We start from the raw sequence: 26,718 nt of genomic DNA on the forward strand, positions 1-26,718 counted from the left end.
GATTTCATTACATTTTTTCTAACACAAGAACTTATCCACCTTTTTCAGCTAACATAAATGGTGTTGCATCATATTATATTTTCAGAACTAATAATGCATTAATAATCTTCTGGAATCATAATTGATTTTCTTTGAATGTACGTGTTCATGATCAGTGACGAGACGATCTGGTTTGCAAGACCTCCTGCATCACTATGAAATATCACTTTGGCATAACCAGACTCTCATGTATTATTTGGGATTTTAATCAGGCAGTAAAGTGAACAGCTGTGGTGAAGTGTGAGAGGACAAGCAAGGAACAGAAGAGGTGACAGTGGAACAGAGGGACAGCAGACAAAGCGCTGGTTATGTTTGGGTTAATGTTTAGCATGAGGACGGGCAGCTCATGGCCCCGCAGCCATCTGTGCCGGTTGAGCAGTCTGCTGCTGCCTCCGCTCTCCAGGAACAACTCGTCTAAAATGGTGAGTGTTGCACTGACAGCCAGTCTCTTAGCGTTAGCATTTATAAGCATCTTATCTACGTACTGCACGCGAGGCTGCTGTTAGGTGTGAGTGTAGTCTCACGAGACAAGCCAAGCGCCGTACAAACTTCTGGGCGCTGAAATGGCAAGTGGCGAAAGCCCCGTATGATCCGCACCGTCCTTTGTCGTTTAGAGGAAAACACACGCCAAACTCCATTAGAAAAACTCAAAATTAAAGGTTTACACATGTAGCTGTGAACCGATGCGCATATGTAGCAGAATTTGTGACGTATTTCAGTTGCATCGGACGTTTTCTTAAGTTCGTCATAATTAGTTTGGTGGATATAAATCGCCAGACAGTATTAACTAGAAATTTAAAACTTTATGAATTCATCAGTGGTGCTTTACCCCAAACGTTTAGGCTACTTTATTATTTCGTTATTTGGGATTTCAGTACTGTGGAAGATTGCGAAGTCAAGGTCTGACGTGTGTGGGTTGTAACAATTCAAGCCTTATAAATGAAGTTGTTAATAAGCTGGCCAATATTAAACTGATTCAGAATTATAAATTAAGTTTGGTGTGGTTTTTTTTTAAGGTGGACACATGGAGTTCACATTCAGTAATCATACAGGTAAATACTAATGTGACTTCTGTGAGGCTATTGCTTGTTTGCTTAATAATTAAGCCAACGTTAGTACTCATTTTTGGTGCTAGGCTGCCACCTGGCGGGCGCAGTGCTTATAGCACCAGGAAAATTAAAACCTGTGATTCCACTCACAAGGTCAGTGAAGGCAGACCTGCACGTTTGCAATTAAATGACCTTGGGTTAGAAGAAATCTAAAAAATAAACACCAAGAACCACTGACAATAATGTGGTTTGTCAGTCAAAATGTTAATTGTTAAGATGTGATGTTGGTAATAATGAATTCCCTGTTTTACAACTGAAACAAACACTGCAGACTGTGTGTTTGCAATTAAACACAGAACAAGTGCTCATACCAATGTAATAACTATGACAAAACAACTAATGCACTGGTTGTGTGTGATTGCCTCCAGTCGTCGGACTCCCACTGGCTCTCCCCTGCAGCCCGGGAGGAGCTGGTGATGGAGCTCAGGGCCACTGGCTGGATGGAGGTGGAGGACCGTGATGCCATCTTCAAAGAGCTTCACTTTAAAACCTTTAATCAGGTGTGTGTGCATATATTTATGTCAATGTACTTCTAATCTTTTTAGACTAAATGTTACATCATTGAATTATGGACATTTTTTGTAAAAATTAGGTTGTTTTGTCGCTTGCTTTGGTTTAGTTTTGGGTTCAGATTTGGATTTAAGGCTAAGATTACATTTAGGTAAGGCTGACAGTTAAGTCATTATATAGACAGGTACGTTTAGATTAGGTGTGGGTGTGTCTGATTTCTGTTCCTTGCATACAAGAACATACAAGTCAGATAAAAATTATTTTGTCCCTCAAATTATTGAGATGAACAGTTCTAACTCTTCCCTGGGATCACAAAATCTGTGCAGCTGATTAGAGTGTGTATATTAGTTTTTCTTGAAAGAAAGAACACACACACAGGCAGCTGACATCTGCTTCAAAGTTTGTAGTTTGTTATTCCAGACGGCTGGTAAAGTCTGCGATGAAACATTTCATTTTTTCTTCAGTTTTTGTAGCGGTTGAAATCTGTCTGCGTCTGTGATCCACTGTGGTCTTCAGGGGGCTGTTGTACGCTGGCTGGGGGTTTGTTTGATGGGGATCTGGACGCAGACCACCAGACGCACGGCCAGCTCGCTAACCATCGGAAACGCACAAATTCATGTGTTTATACGCTGATTGGTTGCAGGTGGAGCATGGGGCGGGTTCCTCTCTGCTTTCACTGGTTCCTTTTGGTTCCTGGATTTTCTTTTTTGGTTCTTACCTGCAAAGAAAAGCATTATTGACTGTCGAAAGGTTGTCATTTATAAGAGAAGCCATTATTCCTCCTCACTGATCAATGGTACATGCGTGATCAGACTCTAACTAAGACAGAGCACACTGGGGACCTCACATAAAAAAAATGGAAAATAGGGATACTGGAAGCCGTAATAAAGTGTTACTGCATGTGAAGTTTTATGTTGCTATGAAACATAATGAAGTAGTTTTTATATAAAGCTTAAATGACTGCAAATGCAAAATATAATGGTGTCAACAGAGTACCTGAATTGCAATACCAATAATACCAAAAACATTTCTAAATCCCTTACTACTTACCTATCAACATGTTTTTTGAATCAATTAATATTTTAGCACATTATGCAAAATATAAAAACAGAAAATATGATTGACACACAAAAAAACCTGACAAGTGATATACACTATGAAATGTACTTGCATAACACATTTTTCCTTTGTGCCCATGTATTCATTAAATAATCTGACAAAGTGTCAGTTTTAAACTCTTTTCATTCTTTCAAAAACTTGTAATCACAATCTCTGTTAATTTGACTGAATCACCTGTTTCTCAGACCGTGATATAAAAATGTTCCCATTTCACAATACAAGCCAAACTTCTCAGTGCATCAGTATTTAACGCTGTCTCAACACGAGCAGCTGATCAAGAACGTGGCCCAAATAACACACAGTCTAAACCAAACAAAGTTATGATTCATATGAGGAACTGTTTAATCAGAGAGTAACCGAACAAGAGTGATTCTAAACAAGCAGTCACTGCCAAATTGTTACTTTATTCTACAGACACATTTTGGTAAATTCAAGGCTGGTGCCCTATGTCATTTGTGCCATTTGATAAAGGATTTTTGAGGATCCTTTGCAGATTATTAATATTAATAAGTGTTTTTCAAGCCACCCAAGGGCACTGTAGGCTACATCAATGATTTAAACCAGAAACAAAAGTGAAAAATAATTGAAGTGCTAAAAAAAAAGATAGATAAGGAAGAAAACCTGCAGTTATATGTACAACAAGCATTTAAAAAATGTGTTTTTAGCTGCTGCATAGTGTAACTTGTCCTGATGAATTGTGAGTGTTTATACAACATTCTGCACTTTAAAAAAAAAGCTTGTGAAATGAAGACACACAATTTATCTAGTGTTTCTGTAAAATATTCTAAACTCAAGGTTTTCTTCCTAGCTTTTTCTGGGGTTTTTGACTGTATCCCTTGGCCTTCTTCAGTAAATGGAACTTGCACAGTTGTTATTGCGACCCTTGTATACAATTTGGTCATGTGACAACAAGTGTTCATATAAAACGGCCAGCTGATGAAGGTGTGTGATACGATTGAAAGCTCCAGAAACAAGCCAACAGATGGGTGTTATGAATGTGTAGTAGGTGTTTGTTGTTGGATCCATTCTTCAGGAGACTCAGAGTAATAGACTTACTTTTAGAAGTACTGCAAACACTACTAAGTGTTTAATTTAATATGCTTGTTGTACCAGATGGGTGGGGTTTATCAAATCGGTACAAGCCAGAGCTCTCTGCAGTATCATAGATATTGTGTTCCTCGTGGCGGTTGACACCAGTTCTGACTCTTCTGGGGGTAAAAGATATGTTTTTTGGCAGAGCGCTGGTAGTCAGCTTGCTTCTTTACCTCAGTCCTGTATTGGGGCGAAGTAAACTGCAACATCTCAAGGCCACTTAGCGGACTTCCTCTAATCCTGTCGTTAGTTGTTTTAGCCCCTAAAATAGTCTGTTTTTACACTTCCCCGTGTTTGAAGTCGAGGAGCGAGCACTGACCTCCCCCATCTGCTCCTCCTGGCTCTAAAGCCTCTCCTCTTACCCCGGCACGTCAGGCTGCATTACCCTGAGACACGCCAGGCAGCCAGTTGGCAGCAATTGGGGTTTCGATCAGAATGATTTCTTTCACAAACAATCAAATTGGTTAAAATGTTTCATCTGGTTCACAAACCACTAACAACCCCATCATTCCTTCTGGTAGATGTGCTTTGCTTTCCTTCTTTTTCTTGCTCATTGCCACCCTCCTCTCCCCATCTCTGTCTCTCTCTGTCTTTGTCTGTCTCTCATTCCCATTCTGTGCCCCATGTTATTGGGGAATGAGCTCATGTTGTTCCAATTTTACATGTTGGCAACTCTCTTCGTCTGTCTCTCCGTCTTTCTTTCTCACTGTCTTTTATTCTTCTCGCCAGTCCCCCCCCCCCCTTCCCTCCAATTCTCTGATGCATTTTCACAAACTCTCTCGCTGGTTTTTCATGGCTGTTCTTAAAGGGCTTTTACCAGCGGGGAATGGAGATGAGGAGCGACATGCTGGCTGATATCCATTCGCCACTTATCTGCGAGTGATGGGCTTGAGGAAATCAGATCCCTGAGAGTTTATAATGAGAATAACAAATCCCCTTTCTGTGAGTTGAAACACTTCCTCTTGTGGTCTCTAGGGGGTGGTAGAGCTGTACCCATGACTATGTAAATCCACAGTGACAGTCTGTTGAAGTGGAGCTGAATACTTGAGGCACAGAGCCACTCATAGCTGCAAATGAAGTTAAAAAGAACATGACAGCTGGACTTGCTTTTTTGAGTTTATTTTTCTTTGATTACAGCAAGTGGAAAGTGTTATGATGCTGTTGTAACCGGCGCAGCAATTTATCTGCGGCATGTGGGTACACTGTGCGTTGTTAGTGGCAGCAGTCTGAGAAGTAAATGTGAGTTATTTTCCTCGTCAAGTCCAGCGTATTTAATCGGGTTTGAGAGGTGAAATCCTCTTTCTGGAGTCGCTTTGGTCAGTGAGAATCCCTGCAATCATATGTGGAAACATCTGTGTGTGTTTGTGTGTGTGTGTGTGTGTGTGTATGTATGTGTGTCTTTAATACTGTAAATTTTGGTTGGGATTGTGCATGTTTTTAAGTCGCAGGCACTGATATTGTTTATGCATCAAGCTTTATGTTATGTATGTTTACAGATGACCATCTGCTTTACATTTCGGCGAATGAAGTGGAAACATTCATGCGACACAAGTGAAATGGGTAACCTTAAGATGCAGTTTGTATAGGAGAGGTGAGCTGTGCATGCTCAACTGTTGTGTTATGTTAGCTGAGGTTGACATCGATGACATTCCTTCTTCCCCCACGAATAAAATCACTCGAAAGCTGCATTTGGGATGGAAAAATGAGCGGTTGTTGTGTTGAGTCTCTCTTGCAAATTGAACAAGCCATTTCTTAACGAAGGAGCAGAAACTTTTAACCAGGTAAACGTCTGTGTCCAGAGGGTCCTCGACTATTTTCTGTTTTATGGGTTAAACAGGAAACTGAGGATGTCCACTAGTGATTTGAATACTGAATATTTGACGAAACAACCAATTTGACTTCAAGACTTCTCCTTGGATTAGGGAAAGTTGTGATGTTTTTCCACAATATCCTGACACTAAATGACTGATTGATTCACCAATTAAGCAACAAACTAATCAATAATCAAACTTTAGTCTTAGCCCTATTTAGGATACTTCATCAACTGAGTTCACTCAGTTAATTTAGGTGCTACAAATCTCATGTTACATGGCCTCTCGTGTCAAACCGTTATCAATGTACAAACTAAAATCAGTGTTAAACAGCATTTCCTTGCATGTCCTGGGAAAATTGGCATTTATAGACGACGTTCTAAGTGAAAGGGCTGCAAAGATTCACAAAACTCATGTTTGATACATGCCAATATGATAACATACAGTTTATTGTTATTGTAAGTAAATATTTGTATTATTAATTTGAGATTTCCTCTTAGTAGTGGCTATATTGCTGCCTTTATGTTCTCCTCACCTTTCAGCGACTTCAATACATGTCCATGTATACAACTGTATACTGAAATTCAGTTTTGAATAGTCAGGCCTCTGAATATTTAAAGGACAGGGAGGGTGTGTTTGCCACGTTCAACCTCAAAATGAGCACCAAAATGTAACACAATGGTGCCGTGATGCAGTAAAACTTGACACAGCTGCTTTTTTCAACTGTTTTGAGGTCATATTAAAAAGCTATTCAGTGTCAAAATGTTTGCTGACATAAGTTAAGATATAAATCAAATAGCAGCTGAATGAAAATTCGCAACATTTACGGTGAAATATTGCAGCAAAAAACAAAAAAAGAATATGAAACAAACTTGAAACAAACAACACACCAAAGTTGCGGTTCACCACAGACAATAACCACATTACAAGCACCGGAAAAAGCTGCCGCGTCTACACAGCTTCTGGACTTAAGTTCCAATTTTGAGACTGAAGCAGCTGCTGTGATCTCTGAGGAGAGCGGTACTGTGTTCAGACAGCTCCCTCTGCGCCCTCCGCTCCGTTCTCGGGGGCTGATCCCCCCTTTTTATATTCAGTCAAGGGCTCCCTCCCCACCAAATCTCCATCAAGCCTCTGCGTCTCGTTATGGGCCTCGCTCTGCTTGTGTTGAATAAGTTGTCCTACAACTAAAACTGAGCCCCTGGGTAAACCAAACTCTCAGAGCCAACCTTCTTCCTGTTTCACACACACACACACACACACACACACACACACACACACACACACACACACACACACGAGTGGGCTTCACGATGCATGAATTACTTTGCTGACACTGGCCACCTCCTAGATATCGACTCGTTGTGCTCTTTATCTATGTGATAAGTTCTTCTGTGACATACTGACAATTTACAATTGTGGTTCGACAAATACTGAGAATCATGATGATGGTACGATGACGAAGATGACACCTGTATCATCTTGGTCAGCTATTAAGTAAAAATAATGAACATTTAGATAAGCATTTTTTTCATATTATTACAAAATGAATACTTTTGAATAAGGATGAAATTATTAATCATAAAACTACTTGATAGATTAGTCAGTAGTGGAAATAATCAGCTCTAACTTAATTTATTGTTCAATTTCATTTTTTTGTATGTTGTTCCCAGAGTTCACCAGACTTTGTCTACTATGGAATGGGTGTGTTGAGTCAAGGTGTTGTTAAAGAGCTGCTAACCCTCAAAGAATTAAGGCAGTGGTCAGTTTTGGTGTCGTAAATAAACGTTTTCAACTGTGACAAAAAAAAAAAATTCTGTTGGAAACACAGAAAACTGGTCAATTTCTGTCAAGAAAATGTTCAAAAATGTTCAAAAACTTGACATAATTGGAAAAAGCTGTCAACTAAATCTAGTATGTACACACACGTATACATACTCACCATACCCTTTACTCAGAGTGAGAGGCCGGTGAACCGGCTAAGCGGTGTTCAGTTCCCACCTCCGTCCTGCATCCATCTCATCTTGTCCAAATGGCTGGAGGGAAGCCGCGAGGTGTGGCGCCCAAGCGGAGGTGGTTGAATAATCAGTCGTTGGGTAAACTAAGACGGCCCTGACGTCTGCTGCCTTTTGACGAGCCCGGTGTCTTTTAAAGCCCTTGCTGGTAACCCTGCAGTTAATGAGGGGGTTTGCATAAGTTGGCCTTAACGCCATGCTTGAGCATTACATGACACTCTTTACATAAATAGGAGCTGACGTGCGTGAACATTTGTTGCACATGATATTGGTCATTTAAGTGTTCACAGCATAGCAGAGCATGTATCACCTTTGACAGAGTATCAAATTGAAGCTCTTCTCTGTGTTTCTCAACTTTAAGAAGGTTTATTTGAGAAGATTAATACCTCTGATGTTGCACATGCCCAGCGGAGCTCTCTCTACTACATGAAGGAACCACAGCACTTGGCAGCTTGGCTTCATAATTATTCGATATTTTGCTTAAAGTTACATGTCAACTTAGCAGGCAGTGTTGTCAGGCCAGATGGAGGCTTGTGAAGAGCTGTTTGGGAATGAAGAGAAATGAGACATAAGAGGTGTGGTCATCATCATCATCATCATCACCGGCACCGCTGTGCAATTCTCAGCGTTCTTGCCTTTCACTGCGGACGAGCGAAGGTTTTCCAGGGGGCCGGCGCTGACGCGGGTGATGATGGGGCTTGCAGGGTAATCATCGGGTAGTCATGGTGGTGTGTAATGGAGGAGAGCGGCCTGTCTTCTTGTGTGTGTGTGTGTGTGTGTGTGTGTGTGTGTGTGTGTGTGTGTGTGTGTGTGTGTCTGCACATATTTGTGTGCGCACCGAGGAGGTTTGCGTATGTGCATTCGAACATAACATCAGCGTGCATGTGTGTGTCAGTCAGAGGCTAGTAAGAGTAGGCACAATCTGCATGCACTTAGTCCTGGCAAGGCAGAGCAGGCGTTTCTAAGCCCCTGGACCGCGCGGCAGTGGAAAACCGATCTGTAAATAACAGACACATGTGTTTGAAACTGAGTCCTGTATTCCAGCCCACGGCCGCAATGAGAGAGAGAACACCACTCTGCTCCGACGTCAAATTGTCTCATCCAGTGTTGTATGACAATCATGCCGTAATAGCACCAAAATGACTCCTCAAAAGCGGGTGCGTGGGGAAAGGGGGCATAGTGGGGGTCTACCTTCGGGTGTTTCTGATTATTTGAGATGGGGGCCTGCATAATGTCATGTCAAATTATTTGACTCTTGACAGCTACAGCTTGTCGGGCCGGTTGGAAAGAATGGCTGACTGGCTGTCTGAAAGGATGGATAGCCGACTGGCTGGCTGACCTGTTGACTCGAGAAGTGTGGCCCGTGCAATACAAACATGGTAAACAAAGCACTTTGAGAAGGAGAGTCCTTGACCTCTGTCGACATAAGACCTCAGCTGGGAGTTGAGCGTTGGTTTTATTTTCTTGTTTGGCCCAAGTGGTGGGCGTAGAGGTGACCTACAGGCGCAGCACCGCCACTTTGCCAGTATTGTGTCCCGCTACTCTGCTTACTGCCCCCGAGGGACGACCACCTGTGGGAGGAGGCCGATGTAGGGCACGATTTTCCAGGCCTTTTCAGGATTTCAGGTGCTCTCGGACATTCAACTCCAATTCATTTGTAGTGGGAGATTACCGCTGTCCGTGCTCTCTCCCTTCTCATTTTTTGTCTTTTTGAGACACAAGGAGTCTTTTCTCAGGGTTCGTGTTGCATGCAGACTGAACTTGTCTTCTTCTGTTTCACATTCCCTTCTCCTCCACGATATGGTTTGCTCTTTGGCTCGTTTGCACATCAGTGAGTTCTAAGCAGGGACATGTAATTTTTTGGGAAGTGTGACACAAGCATTGTAGCTCGCATATTCTACAGCACTTTGAAGTTTGGATAATGAGTGTAAGCTCTGGTAGGGGTTGGTTCCTGTCAATTCAATTCATTCAAAATGTAAATAGAAAACACACTTATTTGGATACTAACACAGCATTTGTTCTTGATCACCAGCGAGCTTCATCATACCATGAGCTGGCTTTAGAAGACAAATATACCTCTTGAATTAAAACTGAAGTGAAGTGACCAATTATTGGTCCAGACTGTGAGATCCTTCTTCTGCCAAGTTTGGAAATGTGTGGAAATGCATCAGGCAGATGTGACTGCAGATGTTTGCAGTTACAGACCCATCATAATGTCAGTGAATCTACAACTGTGTTATTGTGATCATTTTGCTTCAGAGTGGTGTGATCCACTTGGCGGACATGTAGTGTTAAAAGGGATCCTCCCTGTATTAAAGAGGGAAGTACACCCATCTTCACACATGCTTATCAAGGCCGGGAGCCCGTTTGTCTCCAGTGATTCATATATGAAATCGCTCCAGTAAAATGCAACACTATTTTCTTACAGTCATGAGCCCGGCCCACAAACGGCATACAACATTTGGACTGCGAACCAAAATCCTCAAACGTAGACGAGGAGTTAAATATTTATTGCAAGTTTAATACCTGATTTTTTTTTTTTTTTTTTTTTTTTGGGCCGCCTGGGGGCAGTGGAAACAAGTTGTGAACACATTACTGACATATCATCATCTCTTGTGCTGATATGGTGAACAGTTGCTTATTCACACATCCCGCAGTTACAGAACAATGTTGTTTATTTGGAGTCCGAGGTATGTGAATGTAAATCCAATATTCCGTCTATTCTTTTCTGTTTTTTGTTTTTTTTGTCTCCACCAAGTTGTGAGGGAAACTTCTGGCTCTTCAGCTGTGCTCCACTATGTTCGCTGGCTAGTCAATACCCCTGTCTGTCTGCTGTTTGGTGCTGAGCAGTGTATGGCGGGTTTTTTCACTGAAAAACGGCTGCCTGCTGAAGCCAAAAACGACACAAGTTTTGAAATGGGACAATGTGCATGACCCCCTTAAGTGTTCACACAGAATCCTTTTACCTGTCACTCAATGTTCCTCGGCAGCAGATTAGTCTGAGCTCTATCCTGAGAGAGAGAGAGAGAGAGAGAGAGAGCGAGAGAGAGAGCGAGAGAGAGAGAGAGAGAGGAGGGGGGAGAGAGAGGACATGTTTGGACAACACCTGACATGACAGGCTGCTTAACCATCTCCATTAGAGCCAATGAGAGCTGAGAAAAAGCAGACCACCTCAGTCTCCAAATTGGTGCCAGTGGGGTCAAGTTGCAGGAATATGCCAATTACTTAAATTGATCAGGAGACGGTTTCCTTGATAACCAATTTGATCAAGCTGCCGATCGTGTTACACGCGTCGCACTGCACGGGCACCGAACAGGACGTCTCAGAAATTGGTTACAACGCACTAAAAAGGCTAAAACGCAATTTCCTCTGTGAGAGTAATTCTGTTTCGTCATGTCAGGTGGTTGACGGGTCCATAGCCATGGCCTGTAAACAATGGCGTTTCAGTTGATTTAATTAGGCAGGGAGGAAGTATTTAGGGGCTTAATTGAGATTGCAGTGGGAAATTGCTCTTAAATAGGTCTACCTGATTTTTTTTTTTTTTTCCCTCTCCTCACGGTGGGCATGACGAGGGATTTCACTCTTCTCTTTGTAGATAATTAGAATAACCATAATCACTCCCTGGATGGCCTGTGATTGGAGAGAGCCACATGCCCAACTTGAAATATGAAGACTGTGTATGTGTGCATGCAAGCTCTCTGCTCCTTACGTTGGAAACATGCACACATGCATTCATGAGCTTTTTCTACATGCGCCTCTCTGTGCCTCAGATGGCAGCATTGCTCCTTGTGCCGTACGCGTCTGCTGCTGCACGTTTTAACCTCAGTGTGTTGACTCAGACCTTAGTAGAAGAAGTTTTGTCAAATCAAATTCATTGTTTTGATGTAACATTTTAACAAAAAGATCAATTACGTATTCTCGGCTGTTTCTTTTATGAATCGCATCACTTTCATTGAAATACGCTGCTGAGCGACTCTCTTCTCCTCACCTCTCGCTCGTGCAGTTACATTAAACTCAAAAAAATGAACGTAAAATCTGTTGTCCGTCTCTTTTGAGCCTTTGGTTAACCTGTAAGTCCCCCTTTTTAGCATTCATAGGCAGTAAATGGTTAATAGCACATGAGAATGTTGTTCTAAGCCGCTGTAACTCAACTCAAAGTGAAGTGCTCTCTCTTGATAAGGTTCTGACATTGATGTTTTTGTGTCAAGTGCTTCGCGGCAAGTCTGAGAGCAGTTGGCTGAAGTGTTTATGTTGACGAGCAGTGAGGCAGAGATTTCTGAATGTGAAACGAAGAGGCAGTTTTTATACGTTTCTGTTTTTTCAGCTGGAAAACAAAATGATTACTCCCAACATAAAACACAGGTGAGAAGATCTAAATAAAGTCTTAAGTGGTGCCAATATTCTGTCCACCTCCCTTACATCAATGAAGGCAGACTAGACTAAAAAAGTCAGACTAGGAATAGCATAAAGAGACCTTTTCATGGTAACTATGGTCGCTTTGCACTGCAGGTTTTGTTAGAAGAGAAATCCACTTCCTGAATTATTTTTGATTGACAGCTGATTGTTTTTTCCTAACCAGGCATTTGGCTTCATGTCTCGGGTGGCTCTGCAGGCAGAGAAGATGAACCATCACCCAGAATGGTTCAATGTTTATAATAAGGTAATTACTGTGTCCACATTATGCTTCAAATCACACTTTGTAATAGTGATTGAGGTTTCACTTAAAGTGCTGCATTTGTTTGGTATCCATTACAGAAATCGCAGCTTGTAGAATCAAACAGTGTTATCATGGCTACGTGTTTGAGTTACTGGCCATATTTACAATGCTACGGTTGGTTTATAACAAATTACAGACACACCAAGATCAATCAACCCTGGATAAAGTCAGATTTTTTCATGTCAAACAATCTTCACTGGTCCTGGAGAGCTCTCACCTCAAAGCCTGAAACACACTTCATTAGTCAGAGCAACAAAAAACAAAACAAAAAAAAACCCCCAAAAAAACAAAAAAAAACGCAGTAGCTTCACACTGTAATCCCATCGTTTTTCTTGTGAAAAGCTCTGCAAATATCTCTACCTCCCCTCCACGAAGCCCCCGCAACCCCAACGCTCACACACACTCTCTCACTTTCTCCGCCTCAGAAATAAAGTAATGGTTGATATGACAAACCCAGTCCCTGAAAATCTCTCAGCATTAGGCTGTAGCCACTGAGTTACTGTGTGGTGGACCGGGCCGCTCTGAGAGGAATGCTGCTCCTAATCCACTCTTTATTAAAGTGGCTGTAGAATGGTGCTACAGGTCTCTGGGCCCCACAGCACTTTCCACCAGACACTTACATATAAATCCCACAATGACTGAGGTTCAGCCTCGACAAAATAGATGCTGTATACTGAGCTCCTGCTAATATTCTATTAATATTCATTCATGCTCTGCTCTGTTTTTGTGGCTGTCAGTGTTAAAATGTGAGTTTATAAGCATTTTTTTTTTAGCCAGAGCTTCTCTCCAGGGAGCAACCTCATTGGCTGAGTCGAAGCTCATTGGTTGGAGCCAAAAACATCCCCTCAAATGTTTCTGAATGTATTGGTTGCTGAATTTATCACAATTCCTGTCAGATAACAAGATGATTTATGTGATGTTGCCAGTTCATTAGATACATATACACAGCAACACAAAAACCACAGTCTCCAAAATGACCAGCAGAATCAACACCTCCCTAAAACTGTTTTAACAAAAACTGAACATTATACCCTTATGCCACTTTATATGGCTTAAGGCATATAGAAATAAAGTTATTCTACATTTTTGGAAATATGTGTATTCCTTTTCTTTAGATGAGAACATTAATATCAATCTAATTTCTGTGTGTTACATACAGAGCTGAGGTCAGTTATAGTGTCTTAATTATCCTTCTTTCTGCTTCACCTGTGATCACTTTGTGACTGCAAACAATTCTTATCTTCTAATGCGTGTCCTCGCAGGTCCAGATTACATTGACTACACACGACTGTGGAGGACTGTCAAAACGGGACATCAAAATGGCCAAGTTTATCGACAAAGTTTCACTTTCTATGTAATATTTTTGTTGTTCATCTCAAAGTTAAATTTTGCTTTTGTCATTTTTCTAGTTTCCCTTTCAGTCCCAACTAAGAAATGCATTTGTATGTATCCATATCTTGCCTGTGCTTTTGTCTCAAATAAATCTGTGAAAATATTCTATTTTCATGTTTCATATTTTTTCTACTTCTTCTTTCTGTAAGGATACAGCTTGAAATGGTGCTGTCTCTGTGATTGATTTACAGTAATGTAGCCTTGAAATATTCCTTGAACTTTGTAAGACTTTTGTGTCATTGCGTGGTTTCTTGTTTTCAGCAGTGTTTATTTTCACACATGGAATTAGAATGGTGTGTAATTGCTGTGCAGCTTTCTGTCCGATACCTGCCAATGATCCAGAGGATATTTTCCCCCGTCAGTCCTCCACCAGACCACATGTTCTCTTTTTGGCCCTGGAGAGAGGAGCAAAATGAGGAAGGGGTCAAAGTCAGTAGGAAGGGGATTTATTTGATTTACGGTTTGGTAAGGGATGAGTCAGATAGGGCTGCTGTGCTTTCCTGACTGGATCGCCATCAGGAGAAGATCTGCAGAGAAAAAAAGAATGAAATAAAAGCCAAGTCGGTAGGACTGTGACTGTGTGAAAAGCCTCTTTCTCTACCACTCTTATGTCTGTATGGGAAATATGAAGGTGGAGCCAGCAGCCGATAAGCTTTAAGATCACTATTTAACACAATATCTCGTCTGTTTAATCTGTACGAAAACCAGTGTAAAAACAACAAGTTGCAGTTTCATTGGGGGTTATGTGCTGGACTATTACTTGGCCTGGCTTAGCAGCATCCAGGAGCCTTGTTGTCATCATGAGGTTGCCAGGCAACCATGGGAGACTCCAGGAGGTTACTGCACCAGTCCAAGAAATGGTGCTGTGTTGTGCTGAGGTTCTGTTTCCCTGGCGATACATGTGTTACCTAATTTAATCTGACCCCAAACAGTTATATCTAAGCCCCAACCACTGATGTGTGGGGGAGGGGGGTATTGGAAAGCACCATTCTAACAAGGGGGAAAGCCATTTTGACAGGTGAACAGACTTGTATTATGGTCTGAGCCTTCTTGTCTAACTCTCGGCAAGAAAGTGGATAACTATTTCCCAAACTGTCAAACTATTTCTTGAACTGCATTACCTTGAGTACAGCTGGATCTTCATTTGTCGCGAACACTGTAGTATGCGCTAGGAATAAACCAAATGTACGATAACTCAGTCCTATTGATACCAGAGCTGATGCTCTCCTCCCAAGTTGATGTAACGTAACTTAGTTCAATTTGGGGGATTCAAACAGATGAAATGAGCTGCAAAGCTAAAAATACATAGCAGTGATTTTTCTACCTAAAGCACAGTGTTAAAAATGTCGGTTAGACCGTCCACTGGGACGTGTGATGGCTTGTGGCAGGAAGGATTAGAGGTGGAGCTTGCAGGAAACAGCAATTAGATGCCAAGCAGCCAAAGTCATTAAAGTGGCCACTGCAAAACAGAGAGACATCTTAACTTTGATGATTGTAAGAGGCCAGTAAAAAAAATGTCACACTTGATTCAGTGATGAATTGTAAAAAAAAAAAGAAAAAAAAGAAAAGAAAATATATCAAAATTAGTTGCAATCATAATTTCCTGACTTTACCAAAATGTTGATCACACCCATGGGAAGACATAAATTGAAATTAAATAACGAATCCTTTAACTTCCTTTGGTATAAAGTGTCACATATTGCCTTGGTGGTATGAATGCATATGACATGTGACATGTGTTCCACGTAAGGATATGTCAGTGTTTAACATGATATCCAGGTTTTCATGGTTTTCAAATTACCTCTCATTTAAACAGGTCATGTTGAAAAGCTGATGTGTAATACATTATTGGGTGACACTGCTGGATCACAGTTCTGTTCCAACCCGTGAAACTCTGTACAGCTAAAAAAAGAAAAAAAATGCTAACATGGCATCTTGAAACTAATGTGCTCTAGACTGGCTATGTTTACATTAGATCAAATAACCTGTCAAATTTTCACATTGTTTTGCCTTTTTACAGTGAAGGCCATCCAAGCCCACACACACATATCGGTCACATTAAATCACATGGCCAGAATTAGCCTATATATCATGTTGCAAAGATGATTTGTGAGCACTTAACCCCCCCCCCCCCCCCGTTCTGTCATCTATATAGTCATGTTCTGACCAAAATTAGACAACTGTTGCATCTGTTATGTATTAAACTGCACAACACTGACCCACGCAGCCACCCCTCAAACTGCTTTTTATACAGGACGACAACTGCAAGGCTGGAAACAATATGAGACATTTCAAGTTTTTTCAGAGTTTCTGACACAAAGCACCTCGTCTGGACATCGCAGTGCATTTAATTTGTTTGTGTTGTTTGTGGGATTGAATCAATTAAAAATGAAAGTCCTGCATTCAAAATTCGACTTAAAGCATGCTCCCTGTGACTGATATATTGTATATACTTTATATCACATTTCAGGGGTTATTGATGCATGTACTCTATGTGTAAGATGCCTTTTACTGTTGTAGCTGGTGGAGGTGGAGCTCGGTTGAACTGTTTCATACACAGGTAGATCCATTGACTGCCAAACTAGTGGTCGGGATGGGAAAGGAAAGAAGAAAAAAAGTTCAGCGACACAAATCTGTAGAATTTTAGATTATAGACTGCTAATCTGTGGGGTTGAAGATTGATGGGGTAGGAAAGAAGAAAAAAACTCATGCACCATCATCTTCTGGACTTGTATTCAACATACTGTAAACTAAATATGACAGATTTGGAGTTACCTGCAATCATCTTCTTGGTTACCAGGAGCCTCTTTTCTTATATGTTTTCCCACAACTCAAGCCCCTGTAATGACATGTACTGGATCTAATTTTACACTGAATGCAGAGACCAAACTGATGTCAATCCTCCATAAAACTCCCAGTAAGACTGAACATGTTGACCCTCAAATTGTCGTAGTAACGGAGCATTCGTGGGCTAACTGTCTTGTAATTAATTCATTTCAAATCCATTTCAAATACTTTGAAAAAAGTAATCACATTATTGTCATCTGTTACTAAAAACACATTACTTTCCAGCACTGTTTATGAATAAATCAAAAACGTAATTGTCCCTTAGGGTATTTGTCTTGGATGATGAGCCTTCAGATGGTGATGGCTTCAAATTCCTTGTCTTGTCTAAAACCCCCAAATATTCAGTTTACAATCCAATCCTCACACCCGAGAAGCTGGATTAATGTTTGGCAATTTTCCTTGATACAGGACATAAACAATTATCAAAATGGTTGCTGATGAATTAATTTCTGTTGATCAACTAATTGACTAACTGCTAGGCCACCCTCTGTCGTCTCAGGATTAGGAGGAGGGGCACTTTTAAGTGACCAAACAGCTGTTCCTACAAGGCCAAGCCAGGCCAGACCAGGCCAGATGTGGCCCCTTCAGATAATTGGCCTCAGCTGATGGCCAGAAGCAGCAGGCAGCCAAGCCAGCCCTCCCATTACTGAACTCCCTGGATTCTGGCTCCTTAATCCGTTTTCAGCTTCACCTTCTAATTCTGCACCGCCAGCACTCCGGCCTGTGCACACACACACACACACACACACACACACACACACACACACACACACACGCACACACACACACACACACACGCACACACACGCACACACGCACACATACACATAAGAACCAGAGGGAGACAGACAGACTGGGGAAGGAATGAGGAAGAAAGGAGAAGCAGAGCCTGTGCGGAGGGCAGTTGAGGGGGGATAAGAGGAGTGACAAGCTGAGAGAAAAGAGTGGACAAGCATAGAGTCAAGAATAGATGAGTGGGACAGGGCAGGTGGGGATGCCTTTTTCCTTTTTTGTGTAGACTGTGAGATGGAAAAATAATAATTCTCCCCAGCATAAATGTCTAGTGCCCCTGAGAGCAACAGAAGGGAAAAGAGAGAGATGGAGTGGGACCTTTATCACTTAGTGAGAGAAGAAACCGCAAGCAGGAGAGAGGCTTTCTGGGTCTTTTCCAAGTAGCTGCTGTGTGCGATAGCGGCCCATATTTCTCCTGGAGTGTGTGAATCACAGCTTCACTCCTTGGCCATGTGAGGATGGGGCTGGGGGACCGGTAGTTGCAATCTGATACCGCCAAATAAAGATAACAATGTCATAGAAAGTCAATCTTGAGTTAAGTCTGCTCTTGGAGTCTCCAGGGGGAGTACACTAGGCCAGTGTTGGTTTAGCATGTTGGCTCGTCTGTTGCAGGATTCGCTGCAGACACAGCGCTGATAGTAATCACAGTGTGTACTTGATGCCAAAAAGCAGGCAGGAGCTTAACATTTGCAGAGACATTTGTATGGCATTTGTTATTTGATCAAATGCACCCCGCTCGTACATTTCCCATGTGGTTCAGCGGTAACTACTGGACGATCACTGACTGTTCTCATCTGTGAGAGCAGAAACATATTGTTGTCTGTTTTGGTGATAAATGGCAGTTTCACGCTGTCTTCTTCCATTTAAAAGACAAGTTGTCAGTACTACTTTTTTTGGGGAAAGGAAAACACATTTTCCCTGGGATATGAGGGATCTCAGTAATGGATGTCATGCTGATTCCTGAGTGAGGTAATGTATCAGCAACACAGAAGCCCCCTAATACAAAAATCTGTTACAGTTGTCGATGTTCGGTGAAAACCTTATATCTCCAAAAAGTCAATTTTTAATGAGCTAAGAAAAACCCTGTTTTTAGCTTCCTGGCTATGCATTTTTAGAGATAGTTTGGTGTGTTTTTAAATGGTTTATCTAAAGAAAATGTAAAATCACTGACTTTGGAGACACATGTTGAATCAAGTGAAGTGATTTTATTATTTGTGAGGTTGCTAATTGCTAGCATCATGCCAACATGCTTAAAGGAGCTATATACATAAGTTTTGCTATTGCTTCATAGCCAACATTAGCATTAACAGCTGTTAACTTGCCAGTCTAGAAGACGGCATCAAACCTCATCCATTTACTCGCCAAGCATTTTCAGCACTGACGTTAACACTTTTTCTTGCTTCTAATTTCTATCACTTATTTTCTTCTACTGAAGTTTGCGTGCTAACCAGCTAGCTCCAGCTCGGATAGCCTGTCTCGTCACTTTCCAATACCGAGTCCCTGAAGAAGTGCCACTGCTCAGAGGGTGTATTATGGTTGGTAGACTGGTAGGTAAAAAGCTGTTAAAATAGCTTCCTTAACAGGTATACTGTTTACCATGGGCACTCAGTTTAGTTAACTGTTAGCATGCTAACATTTCCTAATTAGCACTAAACACAAAGTGCAACCGAGGCTGATGGGAATGTCATTAGTTTTGCAGGTATTTGGTCATTAGTTGTCTAAAATAAAATTTTGACCTGATGATGGCGCTAGTGGAAAAGGTAAGAGATCAGTAGGCCTATTATTACATTTCATCCTCAGGGAGATATCAATGTCTGTACAATGCAATGGGAATCCATATAATTCTAGGAGGGCTCTGTTTCAACATGACAATTCCCCCATGAAGAAATGTTTTTTCTCAGTGTGGTGTGGAAGAGCTTGACTGCTCACAGCCCTGACCTCAACCCCATTCAGCACCTTTCAGGGAAAATTGTTATACTGACTTTGAGCCAAGCACTTGTCACCCAACATCAGTGTCTGACTCACTTATGCTCTTGTGGCTGAACTATAGCAAATCTCTGCAGCCTGGTTCCAAAATCTGGGTGTAAAGGCTTCTCAGAAAGGGGAAATGACATGTTCAGCAAACACATATGGATGTAATGTTCATGTCCACATTACATTTGACCATACAGTATAGTGTTTTTTATGGACAATATATTTGATAAGATGTATAGTATAGCCACTTCCTGTCATACCCATAAGTAGTGATTTCCTACATCTCCCAGAATTCTTCATGTCAACCCCCCAGCAAGTGGGTGATCTAAAGAGAGGAACAGTTAAGCTGAGGATTTTAGTTTTTCATCCCTGCCTCTGAAAATACAGTAACTGTGCACACCACTACTGTTAAGGATTTTTGATGAGTTAAGAAGTCAGATAATTGGTTTGATTTAAAATAAATTAAGTATGTCAAACCAGATCCTTCTTCATTCTTCACTCAGCCACCCACGGCTCTCTTAAGTGTGTTAAGGAAAGACACACGCATACACAAACTAGGCTGTGAAGTCACTGCAGCTCTACTCAGCACAGTCACTAATCCCAAAATGACTGTCATGTGTCAGCTTTGTCAGAATGACTGCGATGCAGAGATAGAGTCTTGGCGGTAATTACATCATTTTCCCAGGACACATATAATTATAGTAATTTATGCTGTTGTACTTGGGCTTGTAACAGCATGCGCTACTGGCCAAATGCTCTTTTGACTGCGTGAGCCAATATTTTGTAATAAATTTTCAACACCATAAATCAAAGTGTATCTCTTTACAGCACAGTATAAGTGTTGGCTTGTTGTAGCCTTTAATCTAAGAAGCATCAGGTTGACTTTACGCTGATTACATAAAAATACATTCATACAGCTAAAATATTTAACTTTGGGGACATGCTGAACATAGATATACTGTGTACAGCTCATCAGATTTAGGCTAATGTTGGAAATGAAATGAAAAATTTCAGGAGGAAAGAAGTAAAATAATCAGAGCTGTTTGAGACATTTGGCCGGTCTTCTGTTCAGGGAACATTTTGAGCAGAGTGCTGGTGTCTTGTTCAAGGACTTTTTCTTGGAAGCACAATGAGAGTTACACAGATCACTCGTGCGAGCTTCCTCATTCACCCTGCTGTTTGCTTTTTAAATACTTTCCAGTCATGCTGTAGGAATGAAGTCCACATACAAATTTGTGTATGTAAAAATATGCAATAGCAATAGCAAGATACACCGAAAAGCATCACACCTGTTTCATACTTTGTTTTTAGTTCTGCACTCTACATTTCCTTATTGTCAACAAACTCCCTGAAAACACCAAAAATGTGTAAGTCTATCTCTCAATACTTTGTGACTTCCCAACCCTGTGTGTGTCTCTCAGGCCCATAGCTGGACACGGTATATTTCAGCAAAAGTTAGAGTTAAATACTGCATTTGTTGGGGACTATTGTCAGCTTTGGATAGATACAAATCTGGTGCTGAAGTGGGATATATAGCAGCAGAATGGTGTATGTGTACATGTCACCCAGTGTGCAACACTGATGTGTGTTTCTAATTGTTTTTAGACAGCAACGGAGCACATTGCAACAAAGGAATAAGATGTCAGGCTTAGAAACAATCTCTATTAACTAAACTAAGTAAGACTAAACTGGGACAGGCGTCCACACTCCAACACTCTTTTTACACTGGTTGTCAATTTCTGTAATTGTGTAATAATTCCCCATCTTTCTATTGTGTGTTTTCTGCACTGTAAGGTTATGTTCCACTGATCACACCGACCCATTAGATGGTTTCCTAAAATGAAAATTGCATTTCTCAGTCTGCATATTGTTATGAATGTTTTCCTACTTCACACCATACCAACTCATTTTACTCCATGTTATGCTTTTCTCCTCTGACTATGAAAGTTCAATATGGATTTCAACATTTCCTTGCTTTACCAGATTGCATGCTTTCATGTTTCCCAGGATGCACAGGGACCCAATGGATGTGACATTTTACCCTTGATTACCTATTCTTCGTAAAACAGATCAGATGTGCCTGTCTTCTTGCCTGTGAGTGCCAACACAGAATTCTCTAAGGCCCAACAAGACCAATCCTTATACACCCTCCAAGTAACTAATTGGAGTGGACTACACCACTAGTAGGGGAGTTTACCATAAATACACATATAGACAGAAAGTTTAACCACATAGATATTTACAGTTTATACAATTTTGTGCACACTGAAACAAGAAATCACAGTGCCAAATGTATGTGTAACCACCAGCTTCAGAAAAACATCTTTCATCCAAACCAGACACCCCCCTCCTTTTTCAAACATGGTAGAACCAGGAAGTAGAAATAGCTGGGAGATCCCTGCTAGAACCTTTTGCCTGAGGACCAGGAAGATTAGTGACAAAGGTAAGCCTTTAATATTGCAAGTATGCTAGCAATACTTGCTACTTGCAAAAAGCTTGCTATCAAAGGGTAGACAGCAAACATGCCTGGCTGTGGTAGTGGCCCACCTCATGGTTTATTTCACACTTTGTGTAGCACTAATTTCAATGGCCGCCAAGAACTGCAGAATCATGAATCCTGTGTCATACAAGCACAAACATTAAAAGACACACACACACACCATAAAGTTGAACTGCAATAAATGGAGAATAAACTCCATCAGCATTTGTTTGCAGTAAAACAATCACAAGTTTTCACATCCCACACCTTGTGTTTATAGCAACAGTTGCTAAAGTAGTTAGACTTGGACATGTGCTAAAGTAATACTGATCAGATGTTAGCATAGTAGCCTACTACATAATGGGCCAATATATCTGTTTGAAAATTTGTATGTGTTGTATGCCTGTAATGTTTCTCATTTAGTGTTCTTTTTTATAAAAGTTTATTGTACTACAAAGCTCACCAAAGCAAGGTTGATACCTGCACAATTTGTGCTTCCCATGTGATATCAAGTGACTATGCCCTCAGTACCCATATCACGTAAAAACTAAAACTAAACTTAACCCTTACGTGCTCTGTTCACTTTTGTCTAAGAGTAAAGGTGAACTAAAAGTAGAGATTCTAATGTCTCTTTTAATTTGAAGAAAACTTGTGCTATTAGGGATATAGTGTAGGCCCATTTCTGCCAGTATACTAGGCTGCAGTGAAATGGAGCTTGGTTTGATAATGTCTGGGCACATGTTGGAACACATATATAGCCACAATCAGTTCTCAGTGCAAAATGGCCAAAATGCACTCATAAGTACTGAAGTATTCACCTCTCATAGTAAAATGATTCATCTGTGTTCACAGGAAATCAAAATTCAGAGCGTCTAAGGCCTGAGTCTGACTGTGGATCACTTGCATGCCATCCACTGACAGAAGACATGATGCGACGCCCTTCCCCCGTGAAATCTGTGAATGTGGAAATGGGATATCATGTTGCTGAAGTTGAACAGGTAAAGAGAATCATCTGTTTTGCAGCATTTGTATTTTTCTGAGCAAAAATGCCACTGGCACCAAAACCAGCTGTTTAAAACATCAGATGTATAAGATATTTATGTTCGAGAAAATTGTTATTATTTACACTGTATGTCAGTATGGTTAACTAACAGTGGCTTTAAATGTTCATTTCACTCCGCTAGAAGAGTTTGGTGAGAAAAATGGTATCACTTGATGACAATGCAGACTTGTAATTAAGTGAGTTCAGTGCTGCATCATATTACCAAGTGATCATGATATCAATATTATACACATTACACAAAGCATATGCACCCCTGAGCATTACACCCATATGTGAACCATGGGCATTACTCTGCTGCTATAACTCTTCTGGGAAGGCTTTCACCCAGACTTTGGAACTGGCTGCAGGGATTTAGCGTTAGTGAGGTCTGCCACAAGGTTGATAAGGCCTGGCTTGTTCTTCCATACCAAACTGAGAAAACAATTTGTATATGGACCTGGCTTTGTGCACCGGGGTATTATCATGCTTAAACAGAAAAGAGCTTCCCTCAAACGGTTGCCATAAAAGTGGAAGCTGACTATTTTGTAAAATTTAATTAAGCATTGTACCATTAAGATTTCCCTGAAGTGGAACTAGGGGGGCCCACAGCTTCTCAGACCACATCCAAGACCATGAAAAACCTCAGGCCTAGGCAGGTGTCCACATACTTTTGACCATAGACTTTTTCAGTTCAGATTCTCGAAAGCTGTGACTGTTGATGTCAGAATGGCCCGTCTTGTGTCACTCACCTGTGCCAGTTGCCATAAATTTACAGCCCATGACAGGCTGGCTGAGCCGCGGTCAGCTCGCACCACAGCGACACACAACACTGGACAGAGAGCCAAACAGTGACTTAACTGGCGTGGGCTTTGGAGACGCCTCTGCTTAGTGAAAACTGAAAAGGGAGATACGATAAACCCAAAGTGTGTTTGAAACGAGCAAAAGCAAAACATGCAACATCTTGAGTTTTTGTTTGTAATACGAGTTTCATGGCAACAGTAATCCAAAAGCAATCAAATGTCAGCAGAGGTTCAGGATTCAGCCTGTTGCTTCACTTTTGCATGAGGGTGTCTTGTTCCCTGCGAGTTTGAGATTTGAAAAACCTCTGTGTAATTCTAAAAGAGAAGGTTTTTGTATTCCCCTAACTACATTATGTAGCTGTGAAGGACCATATAGCAAGTTTAATGCCATTTACTACAAACCACGTGCCAAACAGTTTTTTGTAGACTGAATGCATGTTTCCTATTTTCCAAGCAGTCATTACTTTTGATTAATTTTAGGTGGAATCAAAATCAACCTGCAGAGACTTGAAACACACTTGAAAATAGGTCAATAAAAAGGCCATCTATCACAGTGAGTGTCTGCTTATATTGATTAATTGGGAGGTCATTATCGTCAATAACTTTGAGCACAATTAAAGCAGACAAGATGTCCATTGTGATGGATTACCCATCTCGCTCATGTGTCAGTTCTTTGCAATCTGATTTTGATATAAATGAAAAATTATTGGCTTCATGGAGGACTGGGAAAACACTGATAATGCTCAAAGCCTGTGGTCAGCAGTAATGCAAAGCACATATGCCTGAGTTGTGTGGGCTGCTGTCTTGTTTTTGGGGTGCGGCAGCTGCCTCACACCCACAGAGATAAACATCACTGTCAATGCGAAAGATGAAGACCGGTGCTGCCATATTGTCCTAATAGAACCTCTGCTGCTATTGTTTGATTACAGGGTCGGCATTGTTATATTACAGTCTCGTCAGTGCTTCTGGATAAACTACAGGTTTAGATGTAAACAGGGACTTGGTGTGTTTATAGGATGCAGCAGCTGTAGCGCAGGTTTCAGGATCAGATAAGCTGCTCCAGGGACCTGGCAGCGTCTACAGCAGCAGCAGAAAACTAACAGAAGCTGAGCAGCATTGTAGTCATAGCTGAGGGAAGGCCTTGGTTTAGCAGAGCTTGTTTTGTTAATTAGGATACATCGGATGGGCGGGGTTGTAGAGACTCATCGGATCCCAGTCAATTGCAAGTGTAGTGATATTTGTATAATGGCTTCAAATACAAGTTCCAGCCTCTTATTACGTTATGGTGGTTTTTGCTGAATTTAAATATGTAATCACGTGTCACTGTAATGAAGTCGGCTTTAACTTTTGAAAAGGAGGATGATGCTTCCATCTTTTTGCAACCATTAAGCAATTTGCAAATACTATTTAATTGGTTTCTTTGTTCCATTTCCTTCATAGCTTTCTACAGTGTAACTTCAGCCATGGTTGCATTAAACTCTTAGGGCCTTAGGGCAAAATATATGCTGTTTGGCCTTTGCTAATTGCCCTTAAGACATTATGTCCTCATGGCAGCTTCATTTTTTGACGAGACATGGAGACCAACATGCAGGCCCCAGGTTTTTGTGTGCCAGTTATTTTACAGTAAGATGATTTAATAAAAAACTATTAATAAAGTAGTGTACACCATGTTGGCAGAATGAAAATTAAAATAATAAAAGTTAAACTTGATTTTGATAACAGGGCCATGTGGCAGAAGACGGGGCCACAACGTTAGGTAATAATATGCAACCTGTCTGAGCTGAAATTGCACTTAATTGGTGCAAATTCCTAAAGAAATGTGCAATTAATCAAATTACCAGTTAAACTCCAAATGTGCCTCAGAGAAAGCCAGTATTGTCGATTACATTTTCAAATAACAGCACAAGATGAAAAATGATGATGCATTTAAAACTGAAGTTTGCTGGTTGAGTTACTACAGGACCAATCAGAGAAGGTCTGTGATGACGTGAAATCCAGCATCAGTTCCTCTTCATATTGTCTTGATTTTTACATTGCAGTTAATTTTCAGCAATTGTTCAATTGAATGCTGGAACTCTGTCCAGTCCAGTTTGGCTGCAGCCCCCCTTCAGATGCTGTGACCTTAAGTCCTGTGGTTGCAACTAACAATTGTTTTCATTCATGATTAATCTGCTGAGTATTTCCTCAATTTATTCACAAATCGGATTTCCAGTCTAATGTCAGAAAACCATGAAAAATAAACACAGCTGTCAGGCCTATTCTATTCTGTTCTATTCTATTGTGTAGTATCTCTAATAAGTCAGGGGAAGTGGGGAATTCCTTACTCGAGAACTCTAGTTCAAATATTTACAGGCTATAAAGCGGTCGGTGTTTTGAACTTTGCCCTCCAGGTTCATGCGCGTTCACGGTGGCCCTGCGCGGTCTTTATTTATCACTGCAAACAAGAATTATGGGTAACGTTTACAGCAGCGTGCGCGCTTTGTTTTTGTTAGGAAACACTATGAGCCTCGGGTGACTTTGTTCCCCCGTCAAACATTGTCAAATCAAAGCGGATTGCTGCTATTACAGCCAGTGCGCATGCCCGCACTGAGTAAACTTTCTTCCTCCGCGGTGCACGCGGGCGCGCCCAAGGAAAGAATTTGAAGCCGCGCGCGCTGCTTATGTTACTGTTGTGACTTGTTATGAATGATGAATCTGAACGACAAAAGAGTTTCAGCAACCCTGTGACAGAGCGAAACAAACAGCTGCAGTCACTATAAAAATATATCTTATTGTTATAGAGTTTTAGAATCACAAAAACGCACCTGTCTATATTAACTCCCTTTAATTTTCAGACTCACTAGGTAAATATAATGTTTGAAGTCTCAGACTCACTATATGTTAAGGTAAAATAGCCTATTAAAATAGCTAAAACCGCCAAAACACACCTGGAGTCTGGAGAACTCCTAAACTCAGTGTCACAGACAGATCCATTTTAAGATAT

The 26,718-nt window shown here is 41.1% G+C and overlaps 1 protein-coding gene across 2 annotated transcripts; it reads left to right on the top strand.

Moving 5' to 3' along the window:
- Positions 1-259: 259 nt before the first annotated feature.
- Positions 260-13,905, top strand: pcbd2 (pterin-4 alpha-carbinolamine dehydratase 2). Of its 2 annotated transcripts, XM_022762310.1 has the most exons (4): positions 260-461; positions 1,517-1,648; positions 12,272-12,352; positions 13,672-13,905. In XM_022762310.1, the coding sequence occupies exons 1-4, from the start codon at positions 348-350 to the stop codon at positions 13,765-13,767; spliced, it is 423 nt and encodes a 140-aa protein (XP_022618031.1). In that variant the 5' UTR covers positions 260-347; the 3' UTR covers positions 13,768-13,905. The 2 variants fall into 2 exon arrangements, with proteins under 2 accessions (XP_022618031.1, XP_022618032.1); XM_022762311.1 differs by lacking the exon at positions 12,272-12,352.
- Positions 13,906-26,718: the final 12,813 nt, after the last annotated feature.

Source organism: Seriola dumerili, unplaced genomic scaffold (genome assembly GCF_002260705.1).
Source record: "Seriola dumerili isolate Sdu_G_001 unplaced genomic scaffold, Sdu_1.0 BDQW01000449.1, whole genome shotgun sequence".
NCBI lineage: Eukaryota > Metazoa > Chordata > Actinopteri > Carangiformes > Carangidae > Seriola > Seriola dumerili.